At 36.0% G+C, this 26,419-nt stretch overlaps 1 protein-coding gene across 7 annotated transcripts in view; it reads right to left on the bottom strand.

Annotated features, from left to right (window-relative positions):
• EIF4G3 (eukaryotic translation initiation factor 4 gamma 3) overlaps nucleotides 1–26,419 on the bottom strand; it is a 391,513-nt gene that overhangs the window by 79,549 nt on the left and 285,545 nt on the right. For all 7 annotated transcript variants that reach the window (XM_036862726.1, XM_036862730.1, XM_036862729.1 and 4 more), the window contains 6 exons: nucleotides 19,491–19,579; nucleotides 14,847–15,093; nucleotides 12,153–12,286; nucleotides 10,316–10,435; nucleotides 9,812–9,922; nucleotides 4,542–4,712 (listed from right to left, as the gene is read on the bottom strand). In XM_036862726.1, the coding sequence (XP_036718621.1) occupies nucleotides 4,542–4,712; nucleotides 9,812–9,922; nucleotides 10,316–10,435; nucleotides 12,153–12,286; nucleotides 14,847–15,093; nucleotides 19,491–19,579 (872 nt within the window). The remainder of the gene's footprint in view (nucleotides 1–4,541; nucleotides 4,713–9,811; nucleotides 9,923–10,315; nucleotides 10,436–12,152; nucleotides 12,287–14,846; nucleotides 15,094–19,490; nucleotides 19,580–26,419) is intronic.

The following is a 26,419-nucleotide window of genomic DNA, read 5'->3' on the forward strand; positions in this document are numbered from 1 at the left end:
TTTTGACAAAATTCAACACCCATTTATGATAAAAACTCTCCAGAAAGTGGGCATAGAGGGAACCTACCTCAACATAATAAAGGCCATAAACGAGAAACGCACGGCAAACATCATTCTCAATGGTGAAAAACTGAAAGCATTTCCTCTAAGATCAGGAAGAAGACAAGGATGTCCACTCTCACCACTATTATTCAACATAGTTTTGGAAGTCCTAGCCACGGCAATCAGAGAAGAAAAAGAAATAAAAGGAACACAAATTGGAAAAGAAGAAGTAAAACTGTCACTGTTTGCAGATGACATGATACTGTACATAGAGAATCCTAAAAATGCCACCAGAAAACTACTAGAGCTAATCAAAGAATTTGGTAAAGTTGCAGGATACAAAATTAATGCACAGAAATCTCTTGCATTCCTATACACTAATGATGAAAAATCTGAGAGAGAAATTAAGGAAACACTCCCATTTACCATTGCAACAAAAAGAATAAAATACCTAGGAATAAACTTACCCAGGGAGACAAAAGACCTGTATGCAGAAAACTATAAGACACTGATGAAAGAAATTAAAGATGATACCAACAGATGGAGAGATATACCATGTTCTTGGATTGGAAGAATCAACATTGTGAAAATGACTATACTACCCAAAGCAATCTACAGATTCAATGCAATCCCTATCAAATTACCAATGGCATTTTTTACGGAACTAGAAGAAATCATCTTAAAATTTGTATGGAGACACAAAAGACCCTGAATAGCCAAAGCAGACTTGAGGGAAAAAAATGGAGCTGGAGGAATCAGACTTCCTGACTTCAGACTATACTACAAAGCTACAGTAATCAAGACAATATGGTACTGGCACAAAAACAGAAACATAGATCAATGGAACAAGATAGAAAGCCCAGAGATAAACCCATGCACCTATGGTCAACTAATCTATGACAAAGGAGGCAAAGATATACAATGGAGAAAAGACAGTCTCTTCAATAAGTGGTGCTGGAAAACTGGACAGCTACATGTAAAAGAATGAAATTAGAACACTCCCTAACACCATACACAAAAATAAACTCAAAATGGATTAAAGACCTAAATGTAAGACCGGACACTATAAAACTCTTAGAGGAAAACATAGGAAGAACACTCTTTGACATAAATCACAGCAAGATCTTTTTTGACCTACCTCCTAGAGTAATGGAAATAAAAACAAAAATAAACAAATGGGACCTAATGAAACTTCAAAGCTTTTGCACAGCAAAGGAAACCATAAACAAGATGAAAAGACAACCCTCAGAATGGGAGAAAATATTTGCAAATGAATCAACGGAAAAAGGATTAATCTCCAAAATATATAAATAGCTCATGCAGCTCAATATTAAAGAAACAAACAGCCCAATCCAAAAATGGACAGAAGACCTAAATAGACATTTCTCCAAAGAAGACGTACAGATGGCCAAGAAGCACATGAAAAGCTGCTCAACATCACTAATTATTAGAGAAATGCAAATCAAAACTACAATGAGGTATCACCTCACACTAGTTAGAATGGGCAACATCAGAAAATCTACAAACAACAAATGCTGGAGAGGGTGTGGAGAAAAGGGAACCCTCTTGCACTGTTGGTGGGAGTGTAATTTGATACAGCCACTATGGAGAACAGTATGGAGGTTCCTTAAAAAACTAAAAATAGATTTACCATGTGATCCAGCTATCCCACTACTGGGCATATACCCAGAGAAAACCATAATTCAAAAAGACACATGCACCCCAATGTTCATTGCAGCACTATTTACAATAGCCAGGTCATGGAAGCAACCTAAATGCCCATCGACAGACGAATGGATAAAGAAGTTGTTGTACATATATACAATGGAATATTACTCAGCCATAAAAAGGAACGAAATTGAGTCATTTGTTGAGACGTGGATGGATCTAGAGACTGTCATACAGAGTGAAGTAAGTCAGAAAGAGAAAAACAAATATCGTATATTAACGCATGTATGTGGAACCTAGAAAAATGGTACAGATGAGCCGGTTTGCAGGGCAGAGGTTGAGACACAGATGTAGAGAACAGACATATGGACACCAAGGGGGGAAAACTGCGGTGGGGTGGGGATGGTGGTGTGCTGAATTGGGCGACTAGGATTGACATGTATACACTGATGTGTATAAAATTGATGACTAATAAGAACCTGCAGTATAAAACAAACAAACAAACACAGAAAACAACGAATACTAAACTTTCATTGGGTTATTTGTATGGAAATATGTTAATATAAATGTTACAGACATTAAAAAAAAAAAAAAAAGAATAGCCATCACTAAAAAGTCTACAAATAACAAATGCTGGAGAGGGTGTGGAGAAAAGGGAACCCTCCTACACTGTTGGTGGGAATGTAAACTGGTGCAGCCACTATGGAAAACAGTATGTATGTTCCTTTAAAAACTAAAAATAGAATAGCCTTATGATCCAGCAATTCCACTCCTGGGCATATATCCAGACAAAACTATAATTGGAAAAGATACATGCACCCCCACTGTTCATAGCAGCATTATTTACAATAGCCAAGATATGGAAACAACCTAAATGTCCATCAACAGATGAATGGATAAAGAAGATGTGATATATATATATATAATGGAATACTACTCAGCCATAACAAAGAATGAAATAATGCCATTTGCAGCAACATGGATGGACCTAGAGATTATCATACTAAGTGAAGTAAGTCAGAAAGAGAAAGACAAATACCATATGATATCATTTATATGATGTAGAATCTAAAATATGACACAAATGCACTTATCTACAAAACAGAAACAGACTCACAGACATAGAAAACAAATTTATGGTTACAAAAGGGGAAAGGGGGTGGGGGAGAGATAAATTAGAGTTTGGAATTAGCAGATACACACTACTACATATAAAATAGATAAACCACAAGGTACTACTGTATAGCACAGGGAACTATATACAATATCCTATAATAAACCATAATGGAAAAGAATATAAAAAATAATATATGTATGATATACATACACACACACACACATATATATCTGAGTCATTTTGCTGTATACTAGAAACTAACACAACACTGTAAATCAACTATACTTCAATACAAAATTGAAAAAAAAATCATGGGGAGAATTCTGTTACAGAGTAAAGACGCAGATTACACGTCACAACAAACGGACTATTCAGTAACTACAACACTGTGAGTAACAATCTCTTAAAGCTTCAGTTTCTTCTAGGAAGAAGAAAAAAGAGACAATATCTATTCCTTCCTTCATAGGTGTTGTAAGAATCTAATGAAATACGGCACTAATACAAGTGCCTTAAATACTAAAACAAGATCTTTTCATCTTCAATGATAAAGATTTAGCAGGAATTTTAACTACCTTTGCAAACCTTTTAGGTCCCTATTCATTAAGTAATTCTCAGAGGGACTGGAGGGAGGGATGTAGAAGATGCTTTAAAAAGAAAAAAAAAGGTTGAGATACATTGAGAAGAAATGGAGGAAAGATCAGGTACTTGATTTTAGTGAATCTGGAGAAGGATGTACTTAGGGACAAATGTCTGGGGCAATTACTAGAAAGATGAACAAAGGCAAGCAGCCAATTAAGGTTGGACAACATGGCTTTGTGTTGGATCAGTTCATCTTGGTCCTGACTTTGTATGAATAATTTTGCTGGTTAGCATATTGTTTAACAAGTATTTATTGAGTATTTACTATGTATGAGGCTCTGTGTGTGCTCAATCAAAATCGGGATTTGTAAGGCACATCTCTTTCCCAGGAACATTATCATACTAAGTACATAACTGGGCTCCAGGAACCTACCAAGTGCTTTATATTGCTTCATTTAATCTTCACAATGCCCTATGAGGTACATTATATTAGCATCTTATTTAGTATCAAATTAGTATCTTAATTAGTATCAAAAACATCCAAAGGATATAATAGAGGTAACCCAGGGATAGGAACTGGCATTGTGTGTACAGCAAAAGATGAATAGAGACTTTGTATAATTTGACACACACAAATAATTTTGTGTGGATTAAAGGAATTCATTCAATTTACCCTAAGGAGTTCTGAGGGCAGGATATGTACAGAAAGATGCACAGACTTCAATTTTATTACAAAGGACTATGAAGAAGATGGGTTTCTAAATTCTAACTTATTAGAAATGAAACATAAAGCGATATACTAACTAGACTAGCACAGGGTAATGACTGAGAATCTAAAAACACATTTTTAAGAAAAGCAAATATTGATCTAAACCTGAATGGTAGAATTCTATGATATATGAGCCCTCTAAATATAGTGTCTGTTTTGAAAAGCACACAGAATGCAATTTCAAGAGAAAACAGTAGGTGGCTGGCATCTATGATAGCTTTTAGAGTAATGTTTGTAATATGAAAAAAATCAGGAAAAATCTTAAACTAAAATCTCTACATATATTATAATAACAGGGCAAAAAGACAAATTAAAACAATATCATTATAATTCCAAAACAGTGTTAGAGTGTGCTTCTGTTCTCACCTGGGTTTTAATGTTTTCAGGATCCTCAGCTTGGCTGTCTCGTTTTTGGCTGGGCTTCCAGGCGTTCTCTGCCTTTTTCAGGTGCACGTCTTCTTTTACAGAGACTGTGATGATCTTTCTGGGTTCTCTTCTCTGTCCAGGTTGAGATCTCCGTGGTCCAACATTCAACAACTAGGACAAGAATATTTTTTATAATATCGACACAGAGTACTTACAATTTACTGTCTCTGCTGTGCTGCTCAAGTCAGGACTGATGAACACACCAAACACTTCTGGATGCAAAGATGGGTACTGGGCATTCAATTTAGATGTGATCTTTTTTTTGGAGGGGGATGTCTTAGAACACCATCACTGTAACTTACACCACCACTACAATTTTTGACCATGAAATCCTAAATGAGATAACTAAAGTGATGGAAAATTATGTTTGATAAAGCTGTTAGTCCTAACAAAAAAGATTACCCCTAACTGAAGCATCTTCTTTTTTTTTTTAACTAGTTATGTGACTTGGGACTGGTCACTTGAACAATTACAAAAATTCACAGGCAGAAATCATCACAGTTACAAATGTGCTTCAAAAACTGGTTCTCTAAACTTCATGTGAAATGCAAATACACCCTTACCATGAAAATTATCCACAGCATAGACACCCAGCCTGACTGTAGATCTTAATGGATCCCTCAAAGTTTGCTGGGTCAGAAATACTAACACAAGTCTTCCTTCTATTATTAATGAAATCCAACTAAATTGCTCTCTGAAAAAAATGTCTTCCTTTCTTTGTCAGCTCTTTGTTCCTTCTAGAGTCCCTCTGTACTCATTCTGTTGAAACCAATATATGTTAGCATGTCACACTGGTCATCGAATTAAAAATTGTTACTGTAAGAGCAATGGTAAGTTAAAAGTTGTATTCTGTGTATTAAAATATTCATAATAGTTGCTACTCTAAATGCTTGGAAATACTTTTTCACGATTAAATATTTGGGTTGATAGTAAGTTCTGCTCCTCCCAGATCTGTAGCATATTGACAGCCTTTACTTTTTCTAACACATCCTTCTCTAAACGATGAGTAAATATTGAAATTAGGTTTCAAGAGGAAAGAAAAAAACACTTCACACAAGACATATAGACCAGAATCATATCTCACTTAATGTCCCAACACTACCCTTTAAGTAGAAACGTAAAGGTCATGCTTTATATATAAAGACACATTCTAAGAGACATGGTCTGAGGCCTTTGATAAGCTTCAAAGCCTTTACACATGACTTATCTCAGACTTAATTATTCTCTTACCCTTTACCATCTGCCCTAATTAGAAATAGCAGTATCAAGGATGTATCAGGATCAAAACTTAGAATTTCTGGAAAATACACAGCAATCTTGTCAAATACATCCAGCTAAGGACTTGGTACTGATGATATGATCTTAAGACTATTTCATAAACATGAAAAAGCTGAGGTCAAATAAACCCAGAGGTACCATGCATGGTGTAACTGAGAGAGAACTGAAGAGGATCACCATACTAGAAAAGTACCAACAGGGAACAGCTGCTAAACAAGACAGTACCGAAACCTTGATATGGTAGCTCAGGCAAAAGAATTCTGTTAAGAAAAGGTAGTAAACCATGTATTGTCTGGTTCTTATAATTCAGGATATATTCTAGTGTTAATTCATGTGGGTTACTATCCTTTTCAATGTTTGGATAAAATTCAAAGATCACAAGGCATTTAACTTAATCAATGCATCTGAACATAAAAATTTGTCAAGGACAAAGATTGGTGGGTGTAATAAAAGGTAATTATGTCAAAATTGTGTAAGAGCCATAGTATAATCTGTGGATATAATTTTAATCATGTTTGAATAAAGTTAGAAAACTTCCACTTCCAAAAAAATACTGCAAACACCAATGAATGTTTGAGATTTCTAAAAAGTAAGTATGATTTACGCTACAACTCTTTACCTGCCCCAAGACAGGTAATATGAGTAATATGAGTGAATTTCAAACAAGCAGCATAGAGATGTAAGATACAGTACTAAATAGATAACAACAGTGTTTCAAAGGAAAAAAAGTTTTGAAAAGATAAGATAAACTGTTAGTCTAGGATTAAAAAATTGAAATTATAATCCACGTGCAGCCTTCCAAGACAAATTTAACTTTATCTGTATCTCTGGATAAAACTAAGATAGATACTGTTCACAAATATTTACCTAAGTATACTGAGTCCTCAATAGATTACTATTCTTATAAATGCTTAACATGCTTGATTAATTAATCTCTAACATTCTTATGCTTATACTCTGAGAATGTTTATACTCTGAGAATGATTCACTGTCTGGTGAAGTGGAGAAAAGAGGCAGATTAGAAGACAAAAGAATTGTGGACTCTTGAATACAATTCTGCTACTTATGAGCAAAGTTACTGTGAGCAAGTCTCAACTTTGCTGAACTTAAACTTTCTCACATATTAAATGCTTATCTTACCTACAAGTTATTACGAGGATCACAGGATACAATAAGGCATGTAAAAGGACCTTAAAAACTAGGTACAATATCAGGTATTATCATCAATACCAAAGGAAAAAAAGAAACTTTTAAAAAAGTGATATATAGACTGGTATAATTACCTTTAAACATTTCGTGTCCTTTGTGTGTGTGTGAAAAACTTAATATAAATTGTCAGATTTACAGTATCTTTCAAAAGTTGCACCATATGTAATGAATGACTTATCTACTAAATACAAACAAAATCTAGGATCCTGTGCTGAGAGTTATGGAATATATACAAAGAAATAAAGCCTGGTTTCTTTGCTTGAAGGCCAATCCTGACTGATGACTTGAAGAGGAACTTTGAGGTATAATGTGTGCAGGGTCCACAAATGTCAAAACTAAAATGAAGTGTCAAAATTTGAGGCTAACTAGTGATACACAACTTTTTTCAGGTGAGCTAAAAAATTTAAAATTTTTTACCCACTCTTTTTCTTAAATGTATTAAATAAGAAACTATACACATCTCTGCTGTAGAATTTAATATACATTGCTCCTATCTCACTCAGAGACTATAAGCTCAAACATTTCTGCTTACCTGGATAACCAAAGAAAATAGGACCAATATTCATTCTAGCATTTTTTAAAGAGAGATAACCAAGGGTCCCTTTAAGAGAGAGGGAAGGATGATATGAGCTTAGGAAACCTCTTTGCACCTAGGATTTTTATAACAGCTCAGTGAATCTCAAAGTTAGTTAAAATGAACATGAGTGGCAAGTTACCACTATAGGTCCACAGCCCCTTTCTCAATACATTTCTTCTGGGGCACTTTCTGTGATGTCTGCCAACAGATTACTATTAAAATTAACACCACAATAGCCAAGTAATTTGATTTTTTAAAAACTAGAGGGATGATACTGCCTGGGTGCTTCCAACAGATATACACTTAACTGTCCATCAAAAGACCTACCTTTATGTTTAAAAATTGTATGTAACTGCATATGACGCTAAAACAATTGCTACACATTAAAAATATTTTATAACAAGTCTGTTGCAGGAAAGTTTATACCAGGAGTCCTGGAAAATTAAGCTATCCTAAGAAGCATACCTAGTAGATCTTAACATCTTTGCATGGTAATTATTTATAAGCCAATTTGGAAGCTGTATGGAACCAGAAACTATGAAGAGTAGGGCTGCTGTTTTTTTCCAAGCAGCATTATTGATATATAATACATATCCTTTAAAATTCTCATCTTTATCTTCACCAATATACCAAGGTAAGCTGGACAAATTACATGGAAAATGTTTGTTTGCTATGGGAGATGTTGGAAGAATAATTACTTGCATTAAGACTTAACATATTAATATTACCTTGATTAATCAAAATAATTCCACTTAAAAATTAGCTTGTGGCACATGACAAAGCTATGCAAAGAAAGTGAATTAAACAAAGCACATTTTTTGGAGACACTACAAATTATTGATAATGGCTCATTCCCTGTCACATTACTTTGCACCAAATAACCCATTTATCTGATATATGCAGGCACATAAATTATTGGGCAAACATACATTGTGATAGTTACTTTTAAAACTCCTTTTCTAATTTCAGTATTTTGAGAGAGATATACTTATTATTAATTCATAGTATTTCCTTTATGCTATACCTGATTATTAGACAATAGCAAGCTGATAATGAAAAGTGACAGTATACACGGGAAGAGGAGATGCCGGAATTCATATCTTCTGTGACTAACATATGAACAAAACTGAGCAACATGATAACCACAGATATTAACCAGGGAATAATCAAAATGGCATCAACATTATTTCAAATGTTTGGCAAAACAAAGATATAAAACGAAACCAGAACTAAAACAAACGTTAACAAATATAAATTTAACCCACCAACAAGGGAAATCATGCTGAAAAACAAGGTATAAAATGGTTTCTAGAAAGCTGCTTTCTAAGACTCTCTGGTGTGGAAATTCAAAAATTTAGAAAAAATTTTAATTTGGTATTTAGAGAAATTAGATAAACATTAAATTTCAGACCTGTGAGAACAGAATATTATATACACAGAGGTCTTTAAGATGGTGATGCTCAATAAAAAGTATGCTTCAAATTAAGATTTTCTGTAAGTTTTACTGTATAAAGCCTCCAACACGGTATAGACCTTTAAGTATTTTCAATCAGTATTTGGCTGCAGGCAAATAATTCAAATAATTCAAATGTCTACCAAGTGTCATTTGTTTTCAAACAGTGTAGTCTTATTTCAAAGCAGGTTTCAAAAGTTGCCATTCCAGAAATAAAAAGGTGATGGGGAAATAAAAAATGTCACCTTATATAAAAATATTTTTACAAACATAAAATAAAGTAGTGTAAACAGGGTGATCCACAAATGTACATCAAACCCCAAGCTCCTTCAGAACTTCAGATTAAGTGTTCTCTATGCCATTCCAACTTGGGAAAAAGAGGTATTCACATCACTGGCAACTTTACCCCATGCTTTCTGTAAGTCTACAAAGCATGGAGTAGGCAGAGCCTGCCAAATTCTGCATAGTGCAGTGCCCCAGCATAACTCCATTGGTGATGCCACTTCCACCGCTGAAGAGCCTGCCACTGGGGGTGTAAAGGCAATGTGCAGTTTACCAACTGCACTCTTTTGTACATATCATTTTTTCATATTTTGACTTCACAACCTACAGTAAATGAGAAGAGCAAAACAGAAAATATAACACCACAGACTACTGTTTTTTTGTTTGTTTTTTTTTAAAGATTCAGCGCACCCCTAGAGGCAGGCTCTTCAGGGGTGGGTGAGACATCTCCAGTGGAGTGCAAGTTGGGGCTTTGCTCTGTTCCAGAATTGGCAATCCATGCCTGCTCTGCACTTTGCAAATCTGTAGAAACAAAGACAAAGAGATGACCATTAGCTGAATGTCATCAGAGACCTCTAGTATATATATCAGGACACCTCAAGACAGAACAGGAATCCCATTCAAGATTGGCTCTATTTTTAACCCATTTGCAGGTCTTTTCAACTGCAAAAATATGAAAAAAAAATCGAGACCAAATTAATGTAGACCAGCTTCTTTCAAGTAAAGACGACTCAAGTGTATTCTTTATTTGTTTTAATATTTGTATGGAAAGGATAGTCTTCGCCTCTTCTACTTCTTCTTCTTGGTTAGAAGAATCAAGGAATAAAAAGCTGCTTGCTCTCTTGCCGTTAGACAAGATGACATGAAGTCTATGACAGTTTCTAACTAACTGGGTTGTAGGGAACTTGCACTTACAGGTACACCTCTTCCACCAGGGGCTTGCCTTCCAAAATCTGCAAAGGCTGGAGTAAAGTCTGGTCCTCGAGGTAAAATCCGAGGATCTAGAGTTCGCATTGGCAATTTCGGTTGGTTGATCTACACAAAGAAACAAAGGAAAGCTTAACACAAGTTCCAGAGCATTCAGTGCCAAGAAGATAAAAACTTAGACTGAAAAGTTATGTCAGCTGAAAAGACAAGCACTGGCTTTTTGAGCCAGTGGGAGTCCAATCTGAATCCTGATAGATTCTCCTGGGCTAGCCACAGAGCCCTTAGTCAACAATGGTTTTTTGGTTCCCTGGGAATGATTAGGCTTACAATTCCCAAGGGGAGGCTAGACAATCAGTGGACTGGTTCACTAGACACTTAGGACCAGTAGAATGGCACAAGACAAGCTATTTTGAGAACTTATGAACTAGGGCCAAATTCTGGAATCTTTTTCCAGGATCATCAAAGCACTTGCCTCAAAGAAACCTGATATTGCCCCTTTCGGTTTTGACGCTGTTGACTTATGGTTAGTAAAGGATGTATTTTGAGTGGACAACAAATCTCAAAAGGAGATAAGTTTCACATATTATGACTCATTTAATTTTCCTTTTTTTTTTTTTTGGTTGCACCGCACCCCTTGCGGGATCTTAGTTCCCTGACCAGGGATTGAACCTGGGCCCTGGCAGTGAAAGTGCCGAGTCCTAACCACTGGACTGCCAGGGAATTCCCTATGATGACTCAGTTAAAATCTCACTTTGTCTGCCATGTTAATCGGAGATATCTGGCTTTGTATAGGCGTATAATGTGACTATACCCTCAGCAAAGCTAAGTAGCTCAGTGAGAAATCAACTCATGATTGGCCAAAGTCAGAAACAGATAAGGTAGGAAGACAGGAAGGAATATCTTCTAAGATGATAATCTAATTCAGTGGGTATAACAAAACTTGCCCTCTGAGGTACCGAAGTAGTTTCAAATTAGAACCACCAATCATTCAACTGTCCTCATGTTAGTACCTAACAGAGAGGACTCAGCAAGAGAAATAAAACGATTTGTTGCTATAACAGCATAAAATAATATAAATAAGGTCTGGAAAAGCAGCTGCTGTAAATCCCAATAAGAACTGTATCTCATTCTGTAACAAAGTTACCGTCTACACTTTAATTAGGGATTAACAGTTCCTCTATAAAATGAGAGCTTAGTCACCAGAACTGGTTCATCTCTGATTCACATGAAATTATTTGGGCAGATATACACCTGACTTTACATCTTTTAATTTAATAAACAGATGAAATAAACACTGACTGGACTAATTTTCTGTATGCACCATTAAGAACAGATGTAAAGAGAAAGGGTGCCTATTTATTTGCACAGGTTAAAGACTAATCCTCCTATAAGTATCTCTTAGGGAAATTTTGAGTTATACACTATTTGAATTATGTTAACTCCCACTGAAGTTCGATCTGCCAAATACTTTCCTAGGTTTCTGACCTAACCTCAATACCATTCTAATTCCCTATTGAGGTTTTAGAACAGTGGGGAAAGATAGGTATATTAGCCCAACAGACACAGTTTCTACCACATCACTAGGAAACAGCCATAATAAGCTGACAATAAGTTTTAAAACTTTACCCCTCAAATATGAGCCAAACCCCACAATTACTGTAATCTATAATAAACCCAAAACCCAACAATGCTTAATTAAACATTTAATTCAAATGCCATTTGGTCTAACAATTTCTAAGAATTGCTCACACTTCACATATTTGCACTGATACTTAAAAACAGTTCCCACCAAAAAGACATAGCTTTCTCTGAGTGCTCAGCTTACCTTGTCAAGAACCACATCACTGATGGGAGGCAGGCCCTCTGGTTTCTGAATACATGCTGGCATGAACTGGAAATCCAGCAAAAACTCCCTGTCATACTGCTTCTTGCCTTCTGTATCAGCAGGCTTCCAGGATTCTAAAAAGAGGAATGCAGGCAGACAACTGTCTATAAGGTCATTATATGTATATCCAGTAAGAGTATAAGCTGATTGCAATATTTTACTTTATCTCATCAGATACAAACAAAGCCACCAAGGAAACACTGAGCTTCAGTCAGAAAATGTCATATAAAGATTTAAACTGTTATTTGTTCTTTTATCCCCTTCTGGATACCTTTGAATAGTAAAGTAATCTGAAGTAAGGTGCTATAGGAACCATTTCATTTACACATTAAGCAGCCTTTGGTCAGGGACATGTAATAATCCTCATTAAATAAACTACCAAGCCTTTTTTTTAAATACAATTTTTAAAGGTTATACTCCATTTGCAGTTATTACAAAATATTGGCTCTATTCCCCATGTTGTACAATACATCCTGTAGCCTATCTTACACCCAGTAGTTTGTACATAATAATACTCTTGGTTTCCTGGAAAAGAAGGATACTTTGTATGTTCACTTGGAAATGTTACTTTGGAGGGAAAAAAAAAAAGGTAAAAGGATGTAAAACACAAAAGCAAATAACTTATTAAAGATTCTGAAAAGTCTAAGCAGTCTATAGATTATTTTCCCTGATTACAGTTTAATCTGAAGAAAACAAAATAATGTACTTGCTTACTGAGCTGACTAGACCGGAAGAGCACATATCTTTGTCCAAAAATCTTGTCACTAAACATATTCTTAGCTAATATTTTTAATATGAATTTTAAATTAGTTCTTTGCCACAGCACTTACTTTGCTACTCTTACTATTGTTTCAGCTATCATTACTCACAATTCTACTATCATTATATAAAGTTGGAGAATTTCTTGAAATTTTTATTGGATAATAAAAGCAAGTCACAGTTTTTTCTTTTAATTAACAAAACACTCATAAAAATCAGGTCCCAGATCACTTCATGACAGGACACTGGATCCTTCTTTATCTTAGTGGTTCCTAATATACAGGTCATAGACTCACTGATGGTCTGTGAGAATTTTACAGATATTTTATTACCATATTATATTTATTAAAATATATACAGTTTATTAGGATCTAAATTTTAAATTGCCCTTTTCCTCAGTTACTGCTAGTGTATATTACTGGGGCAAAGGGCAGTTAGTTGATCAATATAGTTAGGGTCTATAGTTGTGCACTTTTTCCTTGCCAAACTAAAGGATAAAAATATAATTTATACAGTCCTAAAAAATGACAAGAGTCCTTCAATCCCTGAACAAGGATTGGTGGTAGCCCAAGTGCTTGGCAGTATAAGCCTGGATCTTTAGAAGAAGTGTCAGTATATTGAGCTTTAAGTGTCAGTATATTGAGCTTTAAAACTTTACCACTCAAATCTGAGCCAAACCCCACAATTACTGTAATCTATAATAAACCCAAAACCCAACAATGCTTAATTAAACATTTAATTCAAATGCCATTTGGTCTAACAATTTCTAAGAATTGCTTAGAAATTTAAACAAAATTTACAATAGCCTAACCTTACAATTTCATAAAGCTCATTAGGAGTACAGTTCACTGGTAGTGTTTTCACTAAATATAAGTGATCAGTATATTACGGTGGGATCGATGAAGGGCTTTCAAACATTTTTGACTACAACTCACAGTAAGAAATATAGTGATTTCACGACTCTGAGCAAACACACACATATATAAATGAAATTAAAAGTTTAAAAAAACAATACGTCCCTTAGTGCATGTAATGCACTGACAATTTTTATTCTATTCTCCTTTTTAAAAAATGTTGGTTATAACTTACTAAATTAATTTCACAACCTATTAAATCGGTTAAAACCAGAAGTTTGAAAAACACTGGTCGAGATTATTTTTGAGGCCTGATATTTTACATTCAAACACTACCTCATGCGGACGTCACTTTAGATTTGGCAGACTAAGAAAAACTTTTCACCTAACCCAAATTTTCTACCTTTCCCCACATGTCCACACCAAATATCCATAAATCTCAAAGTCAACCATGGTTTCTATAGTATTAGGACAGAGGTTTAGTGCATTTGACGGTGTCTAAAGGTGAAAGATCCTCTAGGGTTTATCACATATTTCATAGGGCACTTCCCATACCACAGGTGCTTAATAACTTAGTCATACTGCTTCCAACTGCCTACTGGCGTTCAGCTCTACAGAGTGAGTTCTATCAACAAACTAAGTTCAAGGTTTGTGAAATGACAAGTACACTATCTCAAGGAACATGGCCATCATATCTGAAATATCTCTTTCAATTAAAATGAAAAAATTAAATTTCTCTTGTCGAATTCTACCAACCTAGCACTGATTTCCTTTGCCAGCTGCTCCTCCAATGCCAGTGAAAGCAGAATACCAGCATCAGATCTCACTTCCGCCAACATAGGACTCTCTGGATTCGCTAGCTACTAACGCCCGCCTGCTGATCTATTCTGTAAATATTACATTGTGATGAGCCTCTTCCTTCCATCCAATATTTCTTCATGAGGAGGCAACATTTCTCTAAGTTGCAGTACAGTGAAGGAGAGAAGGAAAGACATACACAGGAAGACAGGGATAAACTTACCTGATTTAAATGGGAATGTGACCCCTTCACCAGAACTATCAGTGAAGCCTGAATTAGCATCTATTCCTTCACCCTCAGAAACACTCTCAGCACCATTGCGTACAGGCTCAGCCTCTTCTCCATTTTCTTCCACAGTTTTCACATTTTTTAGGTCAGAGGGGTCTCTTTCAGGATGAAACCCTTGGCTCATTTTATCCTGTTCAGATTCAAGTACTTTGTCACCTGAAAGCTCCTCTTCAGCTTTAGGCTAAAGCATAAGTGAACACAGAGGTTATATTCTTTTCACTGTGTGTAAATACACAGGAAGACCCACATTTATCCCCTCAAAAAGCATAGGAAAACATGTCACTCAAGATAAGGATGTCTGTGTTCAGCATATGGTACTAAAATGGTAAGTTTATTTAAAACACTTTTCTCATTTCATGTCCTGGGATAAAGCAGACAATTCAAATGGCTACTGAAATGCTTTCACATGACTAATGAAATCTAAATATACCAAAGGTTAAAAAGGAAAGAACTGTTAATCCTTGGAACTTGATGGACATGAAAGAGTTCTAGTCAGAATCTATATCAAGCACTATTACCCTTGCCACTAAAGCTCAGCAAATATAAAAAGAAACACACTAGAGGGTATTTTTTGTGCTGTCCTCTGGCTGTGAAATAGAGAGTTCAATGAATAGTTTAAAGTATGCTAAGTCCCACAAAGCTGACCATCCCTCACATTTAACAAGGAGGACACTTGTTAGTTAAAATCTATTTTGTTTACTGGTTCTTAGAATTCTCTGAGATTGTGACCTTGTTCAAATTATACATGGAAAAATGCTTGGAATATATTCCCCCAGGGAGAAATCTGGGTTCCAGGGCATCCTATTTTTAAAAGGCAAAATCGAATTAAAGTTATTCACCAGATTATTTTTGACCATCTCAGTTTCAGATACAAAAAAAAAAAAAAAGTAATTCTTAAGGGCCATATCAGCCCTCAAAACTCCCTGAGGCAAAGTTCTCAATGAACTTTAAGTCTTTCTTTTTCAAAGGGAAGCACTCTGAAAACAATCCTTTGGAAGAAGCTCTCAAAGGAAACAGCAATTTACCACAAATCCCGGTGGATAAATTCACACTAAGAGAGCCAAATTCGAGGCTCTATTGAATTGGTTGAACAGAGGATGGTATAAAAGGATGTCATATACACCAGGAAGTAGTCACCCAACTGATTTATGAAAAAAAATTTTTTAAATTAAAGAGTTACAAACCCTACTTTGTTATTAAGTATTATAACAGATATGATACTAATAAATTTTCTTCTACTAAAATCAGATCATGGGGAAAAGACGCTAAATTTTAAAATGTTATCAACAGAAACAGACGGTTTTTAGGCCTTGTTTCTAAAATGGAAATAAAAAGTTCATGCAAATACACTCCCTTCTCTCTCTCTCTCCCTTGTTCTTCCAACAGGAAGAGCACAGAAACCATCAAAAGAAAGACAGACATAAAAATTCCAAGAAAATAAAAGACGAAAATGATTTATTTTTATAAAACATGGCAGTAAGTGAGGCATCTTTTATACTTTGAGAAGAAACTGATCTACCAAGTTTGAATCATGAATTAGCAGCCTCACTTTTTCTTATTCTATACTCTACTATAGTCTAAACTCAAAACAACCTTGTAATACCACCTTATAATTAAGTACAGGTCATCAAGAAGATCTTTAATAATCTGGCATGTGAGTCTGTAAATGGTACTTAAACTTATTACAGAGCAGTATAACTACATTATACAATCATATAGAACTCTTATTATAGATCCTGTAAAATGTGAAAAAATGCTGTTTTAGAGAAAAAAATTTATTGAGTCATCTTCTCTGTACCTAAAACCAACAACAACAAACAATCTATTGGATATAAACAGAGGATGCATTACTTAGAAAGTCAATTTCTAACCGGAAAAAAAAAGTATAAAGAAACTTGGCCCATGAATGACAAACCATAATTCAGAGCACAAAGAATCAATGAGGTGTCTGAGGCACATTGTTAGAAGGGATATTTTTCAAGGGAATCCACAAAAAAATTGCTGCATTAAATATTTATGATGATTATTTTTCCTTCAGCAGGATGGAGCTCTACTCAATTAGTCTGTAAATGTCTAACAGTTCTTCAGTTGTTTACCCAGAAAACCAAATTGAAAAAAGAAAACACTTTATTGGCCAGACTGTCAAAGCAGAAACTTTTATAGGAACTTACTAAAACAAGAATTTAGTTGACAAAACTGCCTGCTTAATGCACAAGTTTTTGTTTTGTTTTGTTTTGTTTTTTTAAATTAATTAATTAATTTATTTTTGGGTGTGTTGGGTCTTCGTTTCTGTGCGAGGGCTTTCTCTAGTTGCGGCAAGCGGGGGCCACTCTTCATCGCGGTGCGCAGGCCTCTCACTGTCGCGGCCTCTTGTTGCAGAGCACAGGCTCCAGACGCGCAGGTTCAGTAGTTGTGGGTCACGGGCCCATTTGCTCCGCGGCATGTGGGATCTTCCCAGACCAGGGCTCGAACCCGTGTCCCCTGCACTGGCAGGCAGATTCTCAACCACTGCACCACCAGGGAAGCCCCAATGCACAAGTTTTTAAAGTGCTAGAAAATCAGATTGACAACTACATATGTAACGATCAATGAAATATCTTAAAAATTTAAAATAAATTTTAGGATGCCCTGACTAACAATTTTAAGATGAATCATCCTTCAAGCTACCTTTCTAGGCTATAATTTAAAGAATTTGGTTAAGTACTTGCAATAATGTAACAACTCAATATATAACCTAAAATATGCTGATACCTAAACCCATTCTTTTAAAGGCTGAGAAAAATCTAAGAAAAGAAGACCTTGATGATCAGTGAAAAATGAAGACAGTGACAACCAATATTTACTAAACTACTCTGGTAAATGCTCAATTTTAGGAAAGACAAAGGAATAGGATTTCTGGAAAAAGTCTGTGTGAAATGACCAAATATCTTTTTATTATACTTTTAAACTATAAGTTTAAGAAAAAAGTGATTGGTTCAAAATGAGTCCAAACAGTTCTTCTGTATGAAGAATAACAATCTAAAGCAGGTTTTAGCAAACTATGGCCCGTGGGCCAAATCTGGCTCCTCACCTGTTTTTGTATAGTGTGCAAGGTAAGGATGGTTTTTACACTTGTAATGGTGGAAAAACATTTCAAAGAAGAATATTTTATGATATGTGAATATTATATGAAATTCAAATTTCAATAAACTTTTACTGAAATACAGCCACTCATTCATTTGCACATTGTCTACGGTTGCTTCTGGGCTATAGCAGCAGAGTTGAGAAATTGTGACAGGGATCATATAGTCCACAAAGCCTGATAGTTACTTTACCATCTGGACCGTTATAGGAAAAATTTGTCAACCCCGACCTGAAGATGAGGATGAATACTTGGAGGCACAGGAATAGTGACCTACCCATTTAATATTCAATAATGCTTTGAAAAACAGCCACAGGGCAAAGAAACACAAAGTATAATAGAACAAAGTGAATAAATAACAGCTGAATCTAAAGAGAAACCAGTCTGTGAAGCTCTTACAGCCATACCAGGAATGTATGCGATTCCCCTGCCTCTGGAAGGTATTTTATTCTTTGTAGGAGCAACATTTTCCTGTTCAGTTGCAATAGGAGTGTAGCAACTATTTGCACCTCTATAACTTTCTGCCAATTCTTACGCCCTGATAACCATAATGAAATCACTCCCATGAAACATTTTAGTGGTTGCTACGGGACTAACTGTGACATCAACAGAGCACCACGTACGAGCAATGACAGGACAGGGAGAAGTAACAAAGGGGTACTATAAGCTGCCTGAAGGGGGTAATAATTATAACTAGCTAGAAAAGTTTTATGAAATAAATGCATTTAAAGTAATTTTAAAGTAATTTCTACATTTTAATGTTATCATCTTAAACATTCAATGAAAATTATTTTAATAAAGTAGATATAAGAAGAGCTCAAGAATAAAAAAGCAACATAGAGATTGTTTATATTACTCTTCATTAAAAGCTTCAGTACATAAGACTAAGGATACTGAGATTAGAGACTATGAAATTGGTAGAGCACTCCTTAGGACTAAATCTGCTCTTGATTCTTCCTCACATCATGTCCTGGACCTGGTGTGTTGTATCCTACAGCGAAATCTGGCATGGCTTAGTTCAAATAGACAAACCATATGTGAAAAGTTATATTCCTGGGATTCAGGTAAAAGACAACAGATTCAAAATCAATCTCCTTAAAATATATCTGATGATTTCCACCAGCACTGCTAATAGGTATTTGAAAATAATCCTGTTTTTAAAAAACCAGATTAGTCTTTCCGTCTGCTTAATATAAGGAAAAAAATTAAACAATACTTATTTTTGACACTTGAGAAGAGGTATTTTGAAACAGAGACAAGAATTCAATGAAATTGAACATGCTATTAACAACCTTTTAAAAATTCTGTAAATGGATTAAAAAAAAAAATCAGACCCTGAGCTTGATATATTTGCTTGGAAAACAGTATCTCAAGAAAAAGTTACAAACCCACATTGTTTTAGGAAATGGCACCACTGTTCTGAAGATGAGCTGAAGAGATTTACTGCTGCCCCTTACCTCCGATTCTGCCTCTAACAGCTCTTCACTGGTTCGGGTCCGATCTTTTGGTTTCTTCCACGTCTTTGGTGCAGTTACAGCTGTCTGAGCTGAAACAGAAAAGCAGACTGCCATTACTTCCCACTGCAAAGTTTGGAAACATTAGGTCTAAGTGATACCTGTGTTCAAATTTAGCAGAAAAAAAGAGGGCTTCCTCCACACTGAGGAGATAGATGGATGATAAAGTGAAGAGCTGAGTAGCTGTGGCCCAAAGATGGCAATGGCAAATGTCTTAGGCACAAATTGGTCACATCAGTTCATATGGCCTTCAACCAGTGGCCTAAGTTCCTCCTATTTCATGGTTAGGACATACTGAGGTACATAATTCAGTATGAGGTGAGTATCTATATAAAAAACTGCCCTACCAGCCAATTCTAGACTTGGGCCTGGTTCTACTGTTAATCAACTATGTGATCATAAGCAAGTCACACTTCTCAGGCACCAGCATATTCAACTATAAAGTATAAGAGTAAGATTAGAAGATATCTAAGGTTCCTTTAAGCCACAAAAAATATTAAATTCCAGATTCTGGTTTTTTCTTAATGATTTTTAAAAAAATTTTATTTAGTTTTGGCTGTGTTTTGGGTCTTCATTGCTGCGCACAGGCTTTCTCTAGTTGCGGCGAGTGGCGGCTACTCTTCGTTGTGGTGCGTGGGCTTCTCATTGCGGGGGCTTCTCTTGTTGTGGAGCACAGGCTCTAGGTGCACCGGCTTCATTAGTTGCGGCACATGGGCTGAGTAGTTGTGGCTCATGGGCTCTAGAGCACAGGCTCAGTAGTTATGGCGCACGGGCTTAGTTGCTCTGAGGCATGTGGTAACTTCCTGGACTAGGGATGGAATCCATGTCCCCTGTATTGGCAGGTGGATTCTTAACCACTGTGCAACCAGGGAAGTCCCCAGATTCTGTTTTAAAAAGCTTTCTAGGGACTTCCCTGGTGGTCCAGTGGGTAAGACTCGCATTCCCAATGCAGGGGGCCCAGGTTTGATCCCTGGTCGGAGAACTAGATCCCACACGCTTGCCTCAACTAAGAGTCCACATGCCGCAGCAAAGATCCTGTGTGCCGCAACTAAGACCTGGAGCAGCCAAAAGAATTAAATAAATAAACAAACAAACAAATAGATAAGCTTTCTAGACAACAAAAGGATACTTTGATTAAGATTTCATTAGATAGGCAGCACTTCTACAACATTCAGCTCTCACTTCACATCAATACTGTTGGCCTACCCTTTCATACTGCTGGGGTGAAAATTAAGGAAGAAACAGATCATTTTTTTTTTCTTTTTGGCCATGCCACACAGCTTGCCGGATCTTACTTCCCAGACCAGGGATCGAACCTGGGGCCCCAGCAGTGAGAGCACCTAGTCCCAACCACTGGACTGCCAGGGAATTCGCAGAAACATAGTTTTTATTGAATTATTCTATTGTACCAGAAGTTTTAGATGGAAAGTTAAGCTTACAAAGGATTTTTAAAATTTATTTGGCTTACAAATTCCACAAAATCATTCAACACTTGGATGTACAATTTAATAATAATTTAAACATCACATAGCAAATAGAATATATTAAAAGGATCCCACAAAAGGAATAAACACAAAGCTGAAGGGAACCATCTAATCTGATTCCTTATAGAAATAAAAGATCTCATTGAGACTAAACCAACTAATCTCTGGGGCAGGTTCAAATCTTTTTTGGAAGAACAGTAGAATATAAACAGTCACACTGGTCTGGGGAACAAGGAAAAGGAGACATTTAACCATCTTCTCAAAATTACTGCACCATCATAAAAATACTCTGTAAATCCCCTTTGTTACACACACCTCAAAACAATTTGTCTTTATCCTTCCCTTCACAGACAATAAGGAACAATAAAGCATTATTAGACCAATTGTTATTCTTCCTTTGTGGCCTACCAAGGTAAACCATTTTCTCAAAGTACGGAACTCAGATTATGGTAACTATGGGTGGGTTTAAATTTGCTGTTGCCTCACAGTCTTATGATGAATATGTACATTCATGTATTCATATATGTGGTATGTGGTGGTCTCTTTTCAATTTTAATGAATCTTCTGATTTTATATAACCAGTCCATTTTATATGCATCTCTCTGAAATGCTTCTGATTAATTCTGCTTCCACAGAAGAATCCTTTTTAAGAGTTATAGAGAGTTTGAGGAAACTGTACATTTAAATTAACATTTTGTTTCATATATGCATGAATTCAGCTCTAATTTCCATTCATGGAAAAGGGGAAGACTACTTTCTGGAGGATTTGTTAAGACGAAACACAAACTCAGGAGTAGTTTCCTCTAAACAAAAAAACCAAAGATGTAGACAAACTTTTCCTTCAAAACTGTATCAAATGTACCCAACCCCAAAACATTAAACAAAACATTTCTTCCATGGGTAACATAACACATATAACATGCTTTTTAAAAATTAGCTACATACACAGCAAGAATTGTTACTCTGTTCAAGTGGTTAAAGTTGTGATTTAAAGCAATAATTCACAAAAAGAGCTGAGAGAAAGCACACACCTCTTTAGGAGATACTCAGTCCTTTAAAAAACTGGACACAGATACACACCTAGTGTCTAGTGAGATTGTGATATACAACCCCTCTCCTACCATTACTGATGGAGAGGTGCAGTAACCTTCGGTGTGCTAGAGTAGGGAGAAGAAGAGGTAGGCGACAAGGGAGGGAGGAAGCAAGGGAGGGAGAGACACAGAGACAGAAACACCAACTGCCAGATTTAAAGGACAATTAATACCAAGTTAGCTAGAAGAAGGGAAGTAAATTTAACATACTGTCTCAGATTTGTTCTTTCCTTTCTAGTCCATTGCCAATGCCTATACCTTAATTAGGCCCTTAATACTGCACTGATTTAACAAGAGATAGTCTCAACTCACTGCCTCCATTTTCTTATTTTAACATATCATGCGCAATACTGCCTGAATTATAGCCTCTCTAAAGAATTGATTTGATTGGTTATTCTTCTACTTAAAATATTCCTTAAGGCATCATCCATAGTGCCAAGCAAAGTTCCTTATACAGGGTAGGCATTCAAATTTGTTGACTGAACAAATGACAGCAGCTCTCTGTTAAAAGAGGTACTACCAACATTCCCAAGACAAAGACAAATTCTTTCTCCCTTGTCTTGCATTAAAGCACCACAGGAAAAGTGACAATCTCTGGATGAGATTCATAATTACCTGAATTTAGAGATGCCTAAAGGAGCCTTCCCAACTCTCCATAAGAATTCAACTCTTAGAGGCACATTGAATTTCTACTACTTTAAAATCCAGAATAAGTAAATTCCAACAGGAGAGCAATGCTATGATTTCAAGATTTTTGCAAATTTTTACATTATTGGCAGGAAAATGTTTTCCCTCATAGCTCTTTTTATGAAATGACTAACATATAAATTCTGAAAAATATTTGGGACATAGACAAGTTTAATCACTGGGTTTTAATAAACAAACGGAATCAGGAAACTTGCACAAACCTCTTAGATAGGCTCATCCACCAGAGGGCAGACAGCAGAAGCAAGAAGAACTACAATCCTGCAGCCTGTGGAACAAAAACCACATTCACAGAAAGATAGACAAGATGAAAAGGCAGAGGGCTATGTACCAGATGAAGGAACAAGAGAAAACCCCAGAAAAACAACCAAATGAAGTGGAGATAGGCAACCTTCCAGAAAAAGAATTCAGAATAATGATAGTGAAGATTCAGGACCTCGGAAAAAGAATGGAGTCAAAGATCGAGAAGATGCAAGAAATGTTTAACAAAGACCTAGAAGAATTAAAGAACAAACAAACAGAGATGAACAATACAATAACTAAAATGAAAAATACACTAGAAGGAATCAAGAGCAGAATAACTGAGGCAGAAAAACAGATAAGTGACCTGGAAGACATAATGGTGGAATTCACTGCTATGGAACAGAAAAAAGAAGAAAGAATGAAAAGAAATGAAGACAGCCTAAGAGACCGCTGGAACAACATTAAACGCAACAACATTTGCATTATAGGGGTCCCAGAAGGAGAAGAGAGAGAGGAAGGACCCGAGAAAATATGTGAAGAGATTATAGTCAAAAACTTCCCTAACATGGGAAAGGAAATAGCCACCCAAGTCCAGGAAGAGCAGAGAGTCCCAGGCAGGATAAACCCAAGGAGAAACACGCCAAGACACATAGCAATCAAATTGGCAAAAATTAAAGACAAAGAAAAACTACTGAAAGCAGCAAGGGAAAAACGACAAATAACATACAAGGGAACTCCCATAACGTTAACAGCTGATTTCTCAGCAGAAACTCTACAAGCCAAAAGGGAGTGGCATGATGCACTTAAAGTGATGAAAGGGAAGAACCCACAACCAAGATTACTCTACCCAGCAAGGATCTCATTCAGATTCGATGGAGAAATCAAAAGCTTTACAGACAAGCAAAAGCTAAGAGAATTCAGCACCACCAAACCAGCTCTACAACAAATGCTAAAGGAACTTCTCTAAGTGGGAAACACAAGAGAAGAAAAGGACCTACAAAAACAAACCCAAAACAATTAAGAAGATGGTCATAGGAACATACATGTCGATAATTACCTTACAGGTGAATGGATTAAATGCTCCAACCAAAAGATGCAGGCTGGCTGAATGATACAAAAACAAGACCCATCTATATGCTGTCTACAAGAGACCCACTTCAGACCTAGGGACACGTACAGACTGAAAGTGAGGGGATGAAAAAAGATATTCCATGCAAATGGAAATCAAAAGAAAGCTGGGGTAGCAATACTCATATCAGATAAAATAGACTTTAAAATAAAGAATGTTACAAGAGACAACAAAGGACACTACATAATGATCAAGGGATCAATCCCTTGTTATAATAGACTTTAACTTTAAGTCCTTGTTAGAAGGACTTTAAGTCCTTGTTAGAAGGACTTTAACACCTCATGTACACCAATGGACAGATCATCCAGACAGAAAATTAATAAGAAAACACAAGCTTTAAGTGACACAATAGACCAGATAGATTTAATTGATATTTATAGGACATTCCATCCAAAAACAGCAGATTACACTTTCTTCTCAAGTGCACACGGAACATTCTCCAGGATAGATCACATCTTGGGTCACAAATCAAGCCTCAGTAAATTTAAGAAAATTGAAATCATATCAAGCATTCTTTTCTGACCACAACGCTATGAGATTAGAAATCAATTCCAGGGAAAAAAAGGTAAAAAACACAGACACATGGAGGCTAAACAATACGTTACTAAATAACCAAGAGATCACTGAAGAAATCAAAGAGGAAGTCAAAAAATACCTAGAGACAAATGACAATGAAAACACGACGATCCAAAACCTACGGGATGCGGCAAAGGCAGTTCTAAGAGGGAAGTTTATAGCTATACAAGCCTACCTCAAGAAACAAGAAAAATCTCAAATAAACCATCTAACCTTACACCTAAAGGAACTAGAGAAAGAACAGACAAAACCCTAAGTTAGCAGAAGGAAAGAAATCATACAGATCAGAGCAGAAATAAATGAAATAGAAACAAAGAAAACAATAGCAAAGATCAATAAAACTAAAAGCTGGTTCTTTGAGAAGATAAACGAAATTGATAAACCTTTAGCCCGACTCATCAAGAAAAAGAGGGAGAGGACTCAAATCAGTGAAACTAGAAATGAAAAAGGAGAAGTTACAACAGACACAGCAGAAATACAAAGCATCCTAAGAGACTACTACAAGCAACTCTATGCCCATAAAATGGACAACCTGGAAGAAATGGACAAATTCTTAGAAAGGTATAACCTTCCAAGACTGAACCAGGAAGAAATAGAAAATATGAACAGGCCAATCACAAGTAATGAACTTGAAACTGTGATTAAAAATCTTCCAACAAACAAAAGCCCAGGACCAGATGGCTTCACAGGTGAATTCTATCAAACATTTAGAGAAGAGTTAACATCCATCCTTCTCAAACTCTTCCAAAAAATTGCAGAGGAAGGAACACTCCCAAACTCATTCTATGAGGCCACCATCACCCTGATACCAAAACCAGACAAAGATACTACAAAAAAAGAAAATTACAGACCAATATCACTGATGAACAGAGATGCAAAAATCCTCAACAAAATACTAGCAAACAGAATCTAACAACATATTAAAAGGATCATACACCATGATCAAGTGGGATTTATCCCAGGGATGCAGGGATTCTTCAATATATGCAAATCAATCAATGTGATACACCATATTAACAAATTGAAGAATAAAAACCATATGATCATCTCAATAGATGCAGAAAAGGCTTTTGACAAAATTCAACACCCATTTATGATAAAAACTCTCCAGAAAGTGGGCATAGAGGGAACCTACCTCAACATAATAAAGGCCATATATGACAGACCCACGGCAAACATCATTCTCAATGGTGAAAAACTGAAAGCATTTCCTCTAAGATCAGGAACAACACAAGGATGTCCACTCTCACCACTATTATTCAACATAGTGTTGGAAGTCCTAGCCATGGCAATCAGAGAAGGAAAAGAAATAAAAGGAATACAAATTGCAAAAGAAGAAGTAAAACTGTCACTGTTTGCAGATGACATGATACTATATAGAGAGAATCCTAAAGATGCCACCAGAAAACTACTAGAGCTAATTAATGAATTTGGTAAAGTTGCAGGACACAAAATTAATGCACAGAAATCTCTTGCATTCCTATACACTAATGATGAAAAATCTGAGAGAGAAATTAAGGAAACACTCCCATTTACCATTGCAACAAAAAGAATAAAATACGTAGGAATAAACCTACCCAGGGAGACAAAAGACCTGTATGCAGAAAACTATAAGACACTGATGAAAGAAATTAATGATGATAC

This window comes from Balaenoptera musculus, chromosome 1 (assembly GCF_009873245.2).
Source record: "Balaenoptera musculus isolate JJ_BM4_2016_0621 chromosome 1, mBalMus1.pri.v3, whole genome shotgun sequence".
Lineage (NCBI taxonomy): Eukaryota > Metazoa > Chordata > Mammalia > Artiodactyla > Balaenopteridae > Balaenoptera > Balaenoptera musculus.